Source organism: Pipistrellus hanaki (genome assembly GCF_964339955.1).
Source record: "Pipistrellus hanaki genome assembly, chromosome: 7".
NCBI lineage: Eukaryota > Metazoa > Chordata > Mammalia > Chiroptera > Vespertilionidae > Pipistrellus > Pipistrellus hanaki.
In genome coordinates, this window is record NC_140509.1 from 88,459,777 (window position 1) to 88,471,568 (window position 11,792).

Below are 11,792 nucleotides of genomic sequence, written 5' to 3' on the forward strand. Positions count from 1 at the left end.
CTCATTCTCGATCCTAAAGGACCTGCCGCCACCCCGGTCACAGACCTCACACAGTGTGCCCTCCTTCCCATTCCCAGTTGGTGGTCGCTGGGTTCAACGTCAGACCAAATGGCAAGAAGCCTCGGGCCCAGTTCTGTCCGCACAGGTGAGCGCTCACCAGGCCCAGGAGGGCCTCGCAGTTCCCGGGGCTGCAAGCAGACAGGTTCCTCTGCTCCACTCCCTTCCCAGTTCCAGGCAACATAGAAACAGATCTTTGTTACACTGATTCGCTGTGATAGGGGTGAAGCCAGTGCCCACGGCACAGGCCTGGCTGTCCGGAAGGAAGGAGGTGCCCGAGACTCTGACGGGATGGCTTAATGTCCAGCCCTCGTGCCCGCGTCGGCCGGAGTTACCACGCAGCGTTTGCCGGAGCAGCTGATGTTTCCTTCAGAAACAAGATGAGAAGGAGGGCGTGTTGTTTTTCAAGGCTTCTTGCCAAGAAGTCACGGAGGACAACTTCCCGCCTCCCAGCAGGAAGGTGACATGGGTCAGAAGGGTCCCTAAAACGGGAATATTCACGCCCGGCAGGTGAGACGCCCCTGCCCACAGGCCTGAGGCCCGGCCCACACCTGCTCGCGGGTCCCTCCAGGTGCCGCCTCCACTTCAACCTTCTGCAATCTCGGCTCGGCAGAAACACCACTTATCTTCCTCGTAGCTTCTCCATGAAATGCACACGTTGAGGGAATGTGGCGGCATGCCACTTTGCTGGAGGCCGAGCAGACGCCCTCAAGTCCTACACTGCATCCAGGCGCCCGTGTTTATCAGAATAACAGCCAAGTGACATAGTGCTCCCCTCAGCGGACGCCAGTGTACGGCTCCATGTTATGGCCCCAAACTAGGAGTGACATTGAGAAGCGTGAACCCAGAATAAAACTGCCTTTCTGATCAGCGTTCTCGCACACTGTTACACATGTCCCCCGTGTATGTGTGTGAGTGTGAGTGTGTATGAGAGAGTGTGTGTGTGTGTGAGAGAGAGAGTATGTGTTAGTGCATGTGCAAGTGTGTGTGTGTGTGTGTATGTGTGCATGTGTGAAAGTGTGTGAGTGTGCATGTGTGTGTTGGGTGTGTGTGATGTGTGTGTGAGTGTGCAAGTGTGTGTGTGTGTGTGTGTGTGTGTGTGTGTGTGTGTACACACACGATCCCGGGGGTTAGCCCTCGCTGGCTCAGGCACACAGCTGGGACTGGGTGCAGCTAACAAGCTGTTGGCCCTGCTCAGCCGTCTCCCGGGACACGACCCACAGAGTGACCATGGCCCACGCGTGAGAAGTGCCGGCCTTGACCCGTGGGCTTGGTGGGTTGGAGCACTGACCCGTACACCAAAAGGTTGAGGGTTCAATAGCCCATCGGGACATGTGACTAAAAGTGGTTCAGATGTCCACGCTGGCGGCTCAGCATCCTAGCCCAGAAAGCCGATGGACACGGGGTGACGATGGACAGCCGTGATCGCGAGAATTCTTCGTAGTGTTCTCGCAACACTTCCGGAAAACGTGCGGGCGTGATGGACAGCCATCACGTACACCCACGTGGAAAGGTAAAGAAGAGAAGAACACGTAGCTCCACCTTCTCGCTGGTTCCCCTGAAGTCCCAGCCGTGGAGCCCGGAGTGCGGAGCCAGGCAGCTGGGAGGGGCCGGCCACTTCCCAGAACTGGACCCGGAGCTCGGCCGGCTACTGGGCTATTTTTAACTCGGGGCTGAGAGCGCGTGGCTGTGCCTTCCTTCTCACGCCTGGTGGCACACTTGGCACTGGGGGCACATGACCAAAGGCTGACCATGGGCATGGCCTGGTGTGATGGTCACGGCTGGTCTGTCATGCCTGTACGTTTACACGCCGGTACCTGGACTTCCTGCCACAAACGACACAAACCCAGAAACTGAGGGGCCAACTGATTCCACATCTAGTTAAAGCGTCGTTGCCAGAGGACGTGGGAGCCTCGTCCACAGAGCACTGGGACCCCCACGCTGCCAGGGGGGTCTGCTTGGCTCCTCAGGCAGGTCCCATGCTGGCCCTGGAGGAGAGACAGGAGTATCCCCGATGGCAGGAGGTGGGAGGATGCAAGGGCGATTACCTGACTGAACTCGGAGGGTCTTCCTCTTTCCCAGAATGGACGTGACAGCAGTCCCAGCATAACCCATGGTCCTGGAAAAAGACTTTATTGCCCATATCTGCCACTTCTGAAAGTAAAAGGAAGTGCTTAGCCATTGCTCCAGGTTAACGGTCATCAGCGACCGTTAGATGAGCCGCAGACGACAGAGAACCCGGGTCAGCGCGGGGCAGGTGGGGGAGGGGGCTGGGAGCCGCCGCCGCCCTTCCTCCCGTGGTCCTTCCTTCTGTGGCAGAGCTGTCCGCAGAGTCCTTGACTTAGGAGCTTATTCAAAGCCAAAGCCGGGCAGCCGTAGGGTCAGGTTCTGCTTCAGATACAGAAAGTACCAGCCACGTGTGCCCTCTGACCCTGTGTGCAGGGATTCTGTTGGTCTCAGTCTACCGTCTCCACCATTCTCTCTCTCTCTCTCTCTCTCTCTCTCTCTCTCTCTCTCTCACACACACACACACACACACACACACCAGCTTCTCCTCCTCAGGAATATCCCAGAACTTCTGACTGTACAGTCAGGACCAGTGCAAAGACCTCCTGTACCTGGGACCAGGAAGTCTGCCGAACTGTTCCCTCCAACCCAGAAACATACCTGAGTCTGAGGGCTGACCCCTGTCCTTGGAACCACCTAAGACCCCAGCGATGGGTCTTGCGCCCGAAGCAGCAGCATTTCTGGCGATGACTAAGGATCACTCTGGCGCATGGAGCCAGCTTCCCAGGCTTCAAGGCTGGCCTGCTACTTACAAACCCTGCACGAGCCTGGCTGGCGTGGCTCCGTGGTTGAGCATCGATCCATGAGCCAAGAGATCCCAGATTCAATTCCCTGTCAGGGCACATGCCCAGGTTGCCAGCTTGGTCCCCAGTGTGGGACATGGAGGAGCAGCTGATCAATGATTCTCTCATCATTGATGCTTCTCTCTCCCCCTCTCCCTCCCTTCATCTCTGAAATCAATAAAATATTTGCGGAGAGGGGAATCCTGCACAAGCCACTTCCCTCCGCATGCCCGCTCCCTCCACCTGGCTCAGCAATGACATCACTCTTGGGACCACCAGGACCAGCGAGATGGCTCGCAGAGGGCATGACCAGGGGCCTGGCCTGCAGCAAGCACTGGTCATCTTACCATTACTGTCAGCTAACCCACCACAACTCGAGTTGGATTAGAAGGCAACTAACTCTTTTGAATTAACTGGAAATAAACCCACAAACAAACCGAGAATCAGTATCACTCTGAGTCAGGCTTTGCCGTGGAGTTCCTTACGGTGTCTGCTCCGTCCTTAGGAAGGAAGGAAGGTGGGAAGCAGGGTGGCCGGGCCGGCAAGTAGCGGGGCTGCTCCGGGGTCCGGCTGCTCTTCAGGCTGACCCCACAGGGATAGTGGGAAGGTTCTCTGAATGGGCCCAGGAGCCAGGAAGGTTGCTTTGACTCGATCCCAGGAAACCAGGAAAGATGTTAAAAATGGAAAATTAGGGCCCGGCTATGTCTGTTCTCGGAGCTTTGTGCAGAAAGCCAGCATGCCACAGGCCGCCATTCGTAATATTTATTTGGAAAAATATTTTAAAAAGGGATTTCTTCATTAACAAAACAGTAAAAAACTCAAATACCATTTGCACAATATTCCATAAATACATTTATATACAAAAAAATATAGTCACATAGACCCGAAGTGCCTTTGTACATATTTACCAAAAATTTAAATTATAAAAAAAATGAACATCACAAAATACTCAAGCTTTACAGATATCATGAAAAATATTTTTACAAGTCCAAAAAATAACACACATCTTTTCCCACCTAGAAAAAAAAACAACACATTTTAGTATCAAAAAGGACAATAAAGGCAGTGTTTGTGATTCTAGTTCAAGAAAGACTGGCTCATAAAAATCCAAAATATACACTCCGGGCAGTGCATGCGTCTCCTGTCGTCATTCAGTCCACTCATTAAATATATATTTCTCAAAAGCAACTGTCCATAGTGCAATGGAGGCGTCGCGAAAAGGCAGAGTGCAGCAGGCGTCCCGGAAGAGCCCGTGCCCGCGGCCGCGTCCCACCGCCGTCGCGAGGCCTCCTTCTCCCTCTCAGCAGCATCCGTTGGGGCATAGATCCTTGGAATTCTATGTAGTTTAAGAGAAACGGGAACTTTGCCATGTCACCTCAATTTTATACCTAGAGGGCCAACGAGACAGAACAGGAAGTTAGCTCCAAGTCCAGACGGATGTTCCACTCCTGCCTTCGAGGGCCCTGCCCACACCCACCTCAGTGGCTATGACACACTCGTCCTTCTCTGAGATGACAAACACCGACTGGTACTTGGTGTCTTTCGACGTGGAGTACACCGAGTCCCGCCTTTTCCTGTCAGGTGCTTCCCTGCTCAAAGGAAAGCAAACCAGAACCACAATAAGCATGTGCCAACACTTCCTTCTCAACGTATTCCTCCTGGTTTCAGAGAGGAGGTGAGAATGGGAGAGAGAGAGAGAGAAAAAGAGAGAGAGAGAGAGAGGAATCAATGATGAGATAATCATGAATCAGCCCCTGCATAACCCATCCTGGGGATGGAGCCCACAACTGGATATGTGCCCTGATGGGGAATCAAACCGTGACCTCCTGGTTCATAGGTCGATGCTCAATCCATTGAGCCACACCAGCCGGGCAAACATGTTTGAACGGGGAAATGACCAGAGCTCAGAGAACACTCTTGCCCAGCTCGGCTCAAATCACCCAAGTGTCGAGGTGCCCTCCCCAGGGGGCCTCCCAGACGGCCTTCCTGAAGCACAGCACTCACCCCCTGAGTGTCGGGGCGCCCTTCTCCTCCCCAGGAGAGCCCTGCAGCTGGCACTTGGCATCGCGCTTGACGTGAGGGTCCCTGGAGGTGGAGTCCTCGCCCTTGGGCTCGGGCACCAGATTATAGTCCACCCCGGGGTAGCGGGCCTTGGGGCCGTTCTTGTCGCTGCCGTGGTCCCCGTGGAAGTCCACCTTCTTGTTGGTGTTCTTGATCTGCGTGGCCCCGATGACGCTGACGGACACGTCCTTCTCCCGCTGGCAGCTGGCCAGATTGTTCATGGTCTCCGTCTCCCCGTGGCAGGGGTCGGCGGGGGGTGGGCCCTTCTGCAGCCTCAGCCGCACGCAGACTCCCGCAGCGGCACAGCCCAGCAGCAGCACGAGCACCAAGACCGCGCCCGCGCAGACGGCCACCCAGGGGAAGGGCCCGTCCGGGTCCACCACGGAAGCCCGGGGCGGCTCGGGCAGCAGGAACTGGCAGTTGGGGCCCCCGTAGCCCCGGGCGCACTCGCATAGGTATCGGCGGGCCCTCTCGTGGCAGGTGGCGCCGTTGTGGCAGGGCGCGTGCTCGCACCGGCTGACGGGCGTGCTGCAGTTCCTGCCGCCGTAGCCGGGCGGGCAGGTGCAAGAGAACTCGTTCACGCCGTCCCGGCAGGTGCCGCCGTGGGCACACGGGGAGGAGGCGCAGTCGTCCATGTTGTCCTGGCAGTGCCGCCCCGAGAAGCCGGCCTGGCAGCGGCACATGTAGGCGTCGCCCAGGTCCACGCACTGCGCACCTGAAACACAGGGGCCCGTGCTGTGTGTCCGCTGCTGAGGTCCCACGGGAGAGGCTGGGGCAGGCGGCCTGCAGCCTGAAGGGGCTGCAGCTGCCCCCGTTCCTACACCACTCTCACGCCCAGGGGGAGCTGCCGGCTCTGAGACTGATGACACCCCTCGAGACCCATAGTGGCCGCACTGTGATGGGCGGGTGCACAGCCCCGCCTTCCTCCCTGCAGCCCAACAGCCACCAACGAGGGACCAGGTCACGGAGACAGTGAGCAGTCCAGCGAGGAGCCCGGGAGGAGGCAGGGTGAGCGGGAGGAAGCAGGGCCATGCGCTCACAGAGCCCTCGGCTGGAGGGGCATCGGGCCTCCCGGGGCCACAGGGCAAGAGCGCAGCCATCCGAGCGACTGGCACGCCCCCTCCATCGGTGCTTAGCGTCCCACCCACGCTTCCCCACAGACACACCGGACAGCTACTTGGTTGACCCTGCAGGGCTGGGCTTCCCTCCAAACCAGGTGGCTGGCTGGAGGGTGGCACCTGCCTGGGCAGCGTGGGACTGGAGCGAGCTGTGCCCTCCCCCATTTCCCCTGCAGCATCCTAGAGTGTCTCTGTGTTCAGATCACAGGTCTCCGTAAGCTCATGGTGGCTCGCAAAGCCCCGGGCCCGGCCCGAGGTCAGACGTGAGCTCCCGACGCCCTCGTCAGCGGCTGCCCTTACCGTTGGCGCAGGGCGAGGAGCTACAGGTGTCCACCTTCTTCTCGCAGTTGAAGCCGGAGAAGCCTGCGGGGCAGCGGCAGGCGTAGCCTCCCTCAGGGTTGTCGGAGCAGCGCCCCCCGTTGAAGCAAGGCCCGTCCGCACAGGCCATGGCGCTCAGCTCGCAGACGCTGCCGTAGAAGCCAGGCGCACAGGTGCAGGAGAAGCCATTCTCGAGGTCCTACGGACGGGGACGATGGAAGGTTCCTTAAAGCTTCTCCGCAGACCCGCGGGGTCCGGGCCCAGCCAGGGCCACGCAGCCCCAGCCCTTGCGCCCAGACTCACCGTGCAGCTGCCCCCGTTCCTGCAGGGGCCAGGGCCGCACTCGTCCACCTCGTCCTCACAGGTGGCCCCGGTGAACCCGGGCCGGCAGGAGCAGGTGTAGCTGCCCTGGCCCGTGTTGGTGCAGGTGGCCCCGTTCCTGCAGGGCCTGTGGTGCGTGCAGTAGTTGAGGTCTGAGAGGGGTGGGGAAGGAAGAGGAGGGAAGTCCAAGGTCAGGCTGAGAAGGCCACACCTTCCCAGGGAGGAGCTGGAGTCCCAGCTGCCTGCGGGGGACGGGAGGCTCACCCTGGTTGCAGAAGAGGCCCCCCCAGCCCTCCTGGCAGGTGCACTGCCAGGGCTGCTGGCAGGTGCCATGGAGACAGCCCGGGTACCGAATGCACTGGTCACAGTAGCGGCCCTGCCAGCCCACTCGGCACCTAGGGGGTGAGAGGACAGGGTCAGGGGGCATCAGCCTTTGCCCAGGGTGACAAAGCATCTCCTGCTCACAGAAAGCACCTGCACCTGGTTCTCAAACAGGCAAGATGGGGAATCTCCTAGGGTCCTCAGGGTCTGCCTCCTGGGTCATCTGGCAGCTCCCTGGGGGATTCTACTGCACCCCAAGTCTGACCCCAAGTAAGCTGTCATTTTTCAACTGCTGTCTATGAGTTCCCACAACCAGGGAGCTGAGCAGACTGACAAGCCGTGACCTTACACATTTCCATACACGTATGGAGTAGAAACACCCAAATCACAGCCCACCAGCTATTCTCACACCAGTTTTACAAACGGTCGCCTGGAGAGCTTACACACACACTCGCTGTACAAGGACCACCGGACAGGAAAAGCGGCTTTTGCAAACTTACTTGCATTCCCCTGGCTTGTCACAAAACCCATGCTGCTCATCGCATCCGGGCAGGCAGATTGCTGCAGCAAAGAAAATACCAGGGTCAGGCTGCGCTCCTGGGGCCACAGGGCCGCCGGCCGCACTGGCAGGGCTCCCTCCGGCCCCTGAACTAATCTCCGTCCTGCCTGGTAACCGTGGACTTTACTCAGCCGGGCGGGTGAGCATTCTTCTTAACACAGCCGCTCGGGGACAAAAGATGGAGGAACCCCCTCCCCCTCCCCATCCCCTTTTCTTCTGAGAGAGGGTCAGAAGTCCTTCCCCACCTCCTCCCCCACTTCCCAATTCTATGCACAAAGCTCCACCTCTTAATACCCAGAAAGTGTGTGTGTAGATAAGGGTGGACAGCTGGTCTGCAGAGACCAGGGCAAGACAGCTGCTCCATTGTCTGCTCTCTCCCAGCAGCTGCCCCGTGCAACAATACGGCCCTCACCCCGGCCCCCACCCCACACACCCCGGCGTGTACACACCACACACACACACACACACACACACACACACACACACACACGTGCACGCGGCCCTTTCCGCCAATGGGAGCCGGCGTGCGTCCCTGCGCCTATCCCTGCCGGCATCTAATGGATGGCACGCGCGGGCTGGGGGCGGGGAGAGACTCCAGTGTTTGAATAAGAAGAAAAAAGTTTGAGTCTGTGGCTACCCCACAGTGAAGAAGAGAGAGGACAGTGAGGAAGGGAGCAGCAGGCCTGGTTGGGGGTGGGGGGGGGGGGGGCTGGCTGGCTTCCTGGTCTGGTTATGCCTGGTTATGAAACTCATTAACAAGCCGCTCCACAAGTTTTTAGGACAACAGAGCCGCTCAGGCCAGAGTGGAACTCCAAGTGCCTAAGGAGATGATGGAGAGCTGAGCGAAGGGCGTGGAGTGAAGGGCACCACACCCCAGGCATAGACCCATCCCAGAGTGCACCTCCGGGGAGGCTGCCTGCCCCAGGGCAGGGGAAGGAGGGTTCCGTTGGGTCTGGGAGCTCCGAGACCCACCCTGACTGCAGGGAAACCAGATCCCTGGCTGTGCAGGCGGCAGGGGGTACATTGCAGGCTGGGGAGAGGCCTCCGGATCCACCTGAACCAGGCCCAGGAGCCTACAGGTCCTCACAGCCCCCACTCCCAGCTCTGGTTCCCTGCGGCTGCAGAGCAGCTGCTGGCCTGTCCTGGCTGCCAGGACAAGCGAAGACGGGCAGGAAGGCCTAGGTCCCTCGTAAAGGCATTTCTTTCCCAGACGGGGTCCCCCCCACACAGGCCTGGTACCCCCGGCCTCCACATGCACCCATCCTCACAGGTGACAACATCAGGCAGCCTGTGCAAACACACAAGCTCTGGGAAGAGGCCAACTGCCCCAACTTCAGAGAATTAAGCACTTTTCACTGAGATGCTGTCCCAGCAAAAAGAACTGGTTCACAGTGGCCAACAGACCAACGCCAACACCCCATGCTGCCCTCCGTTCCTCCCTTCCTTCCTCCCCCCTCTCCCTCACTGACTTCCTGACCCCTGGCCTGTCTCCAAAATCCTCCCTGATTAAGAAGGGCAGCTTCCCATAGAGGAAGTTAAAATGTCTGAGTTGACCCAACCCCACGACCAGTTGACCGAAGTTTTGGCAAGTCTCCAGGGCTCCCCAGACTCTGTTTCCCCACGGAACCCTCTCTAGTGCCAATAGCCTGGATCCAGGCCCACAGAATGCCCCTCCGCTCCCTGGGAAGGGAGTAAGCTGAGGGGAGCAGCCCTCGGACCCCGGACCCACCTTCGGTGCAGTATTGGCCCCTCCAGCCGGGGTTGCACACCTTCTCCCCCCGCTCCCCACAGGTGAAGTGTCCGAAGGCGTCATCCCGGGGCCGGCAGAAGACGGAGCAGCCCTCCCCGTAGTAGTGCTCGTCACACACGAAGCGGTAGGAGTACTTGAGATCAGCGCGGCCGCTGCTGTGCAGGTCCTGGGACCACTCCTCACCCACCGTCAGGTGCCTCTGTGTGGCCAGCCGGCTGATGAGCCGCTCGGGGTTTTCTGCGGGAGAGGCACCCTGTGAGTGCTGGCTCTGCACCTGGGACAGGGCAGGGAGGCTCACCCTGCAGGGGGACCAGACCCTCTGCCCTGTGGCTCTGCAGAGTGAGGGCACAGACTGAGCCATAGGCACAGGGTTGCAGAGTTCTGGGGTTTGGCGGGGGGGGGGGGGGGGGGGGGGGGGGGGGGGGGGGGGGGGGGGGGGTGGTGTTTACCTGTGGCGAGGTCGTCGGGAGAATCTGTGTGCAGAGCTTCGATGATCAGAGAGAAGGTGCCCTGGGAGAAGGGGAGACAGGGAAACTAGAACCTTCTCTCAAACGCTGAGCCTGGGCACACATCAGGAGGCCTGGGGCTGCTAGCGACCTGGGCGGTGTTTTCACTTTCCTCAAGGAAATGGAAGAACTTTTTAAAGAGTGATTTCCTGGCGTGTTTTTACAGCCTGTTAGTACAGGATATCACGTTAAAAAAAAAAAAAAAAAAAAAAAGGAAAGAAAGGGACTGCGCAGAGCAGGCGGGGCCGGCTGTCCTCGGTCTGCAGGGGATGGACCCGCGAGGGGGGGTCCACGCGCAAGGCAGGCCGCGCGACCAGCCCACTCCGCGGGGGCCGAGGGCCTTTCCACGGAAGGGCTCGTGGGGCGGGGCTGGGCCCCGAGTCCGGGAGGGAGGGTCCGCCCCGCTTGGCCTCACCCTCCCCGCTGTCACCGCCAGCCCAGGCCCGCCCGCCCCAGGTGGCTCACCGGCCAGGTGAAGCCCAGCGGGAAGCGGATGGGGTTGCTGAAGGCGGGGTGGGCGCTCGCGCCGTCGGGGAGGCTGAAGGAGCCGACGCCCAGCACGGGCGTGACGGCGCTGCCGTAGGTGCAGGGCGGCTCGGGCGACACGCTGGCCTGGTAGTGCTTGAGGCACACACGGAAGAAGGTCCTGCAGGCGCACGGCGGACCCGCGGACCCGCGGCAGCAGCTGCGGTCGCCCGGCGGCCCCTTCCGGGTGACAAACTCCTGCAGCTTCAGCTCGAACACGCCCGAGCTCCAGACCTGCGGGACAGCGGCGGGGCAGCAGATGAGCGCGGGGCCGGGCGCGGGGCCCTCCGGGCTCGCCTTCGCTCCGGGGCGCGTCGCGTCCTGCCCCGGCCCCGCGGCGGACACTCACCTGGCACAGCAGGGCCGCGGCCACGGCGAGGGCCAGGGCGCCCCGGCGGCCCATGGCCACCGCCCGCCTCGCCGGCCCCCCTGGCGTCCGCAGGGCCTCCCTCCAAGCGGCGGCGGGGTGCGAGGCCGAGCGCGCGCCGAGCGGGGCGGCAGGAGGCCGCCTGGCCTGCGGGAGACCGGACTCCCCGGGTCCGGCCGGCTGGTCCAGGCCCGGCTCCCGGTCGCCCTGCGGCTGCGGCCCCGGCGACGCGCGAGGACAGGGCTCGCTCGGGGAGGTCGCTCCTGCAGCGGCAACTTTCGGTTTCCTCTCGTGCTTCCAATCCACGAGTGGGCGAGGGTCGCCCGCTTCCTGGTTTTGTCTCCGGCGTCTTCGCAGGAAAAAGGAGAGCGGCAGGAGGGAGGGAGGACGCGTCCAGGCGGTCGGTTCAGCGCCCAGGAACGGCGGGGGCAGCCCAGAGCCCGGTGGGAGGCGCGGTCCGGGGATCCAGGCGCTTCGGGATCCCGGCCGAGCCGGTCACTTGGCCGCGGCGGGCGCTCGGGACGCAGCCCGGGGCCCCGGTGCCGCCCGCGCCGCCGCGGAGAGTCGCGTCGCTCCGAGGAGCCCAGCCGGTGCCATCCGAGTGAACACGCGCGGGGCGGGAGGCCGTGGGAGGAGGCTCCTCGCCCAGCCCGTCCTCGCAGCTCCCGAGCGCCAGCCGCCGGTCCGCGGGTGCGCGCCGAGGGTCTGGCTCCGCCGGCGCCGCGCCCTTATATCCCGCCGGCCGTCCGCATGGCTAATGAGATGCAAATGAGCGGCCCCCAATCTGGCGGAGCTGTCACAAAGGAGCCACTCTCCAACCCTCCTCTCAAAGGCTCGCCAAATGGTCAGTGAGCTGTAAAATGTGCAACTCCCTCCGCCCTCCGGCCCCTGCGCCCGCCCCGCCTCCCCGGGCACTCATTTACATGCCGGCGGAACGCTGCCGCGAGGATCCCCCCGGTTCCGGCGCCGGGGCCGCGGCCCGGCCTCCGCAGCTGCCTCCCGGCCACGGGCGCGCGGAGCCCGGGGACCGAGGGGCGCGC

The 11,792-nt window shown here is 61.3% G+C and overlaps 1 protein-coding gene across 1 annotated transcript; it reads right to left on the bottom strand.

Annotated features, from left to right (window-relative positions):
* Positions 1 to 3,653: 3,653 nt before the first annotated feature.
* Positions 3,654 to 11,565, bottom strand: DLL1 (delta like canonical Notch ligand 1). The gene is made up of 11 exons (XM_084890967.1): positions 10,735 to 11,565; positions 10,326 to 10,619; positions 9,804 to 9,864; positions 9,334 to 9,591; positions 7,546 to 7,606; positions 6,989 to 7,119; positions 6,707 to 6,876; positions 6,386 to 6,602; positions 4,911 to 5,682; positions 4,384 to 4,564; positions 3,654 to 4,294 (listed from the first exon to the last, which is right to left on the bottom strand). The coding sequence occupies exons 1-11, from the start codon at positions 10,786 to 10,788 to the stop codon at positions 4,289 to 4,291; spliced, it is 2,205 nt and encodes a 734-aa protein (XP_084747093.1). The 5' UTR covers positions 10,789 to 11,565; the 3' UTR covers positions 3,654 to 4,288.
* Positions 11,566 to 11,792: the final 227 nt, after the last annotated feature.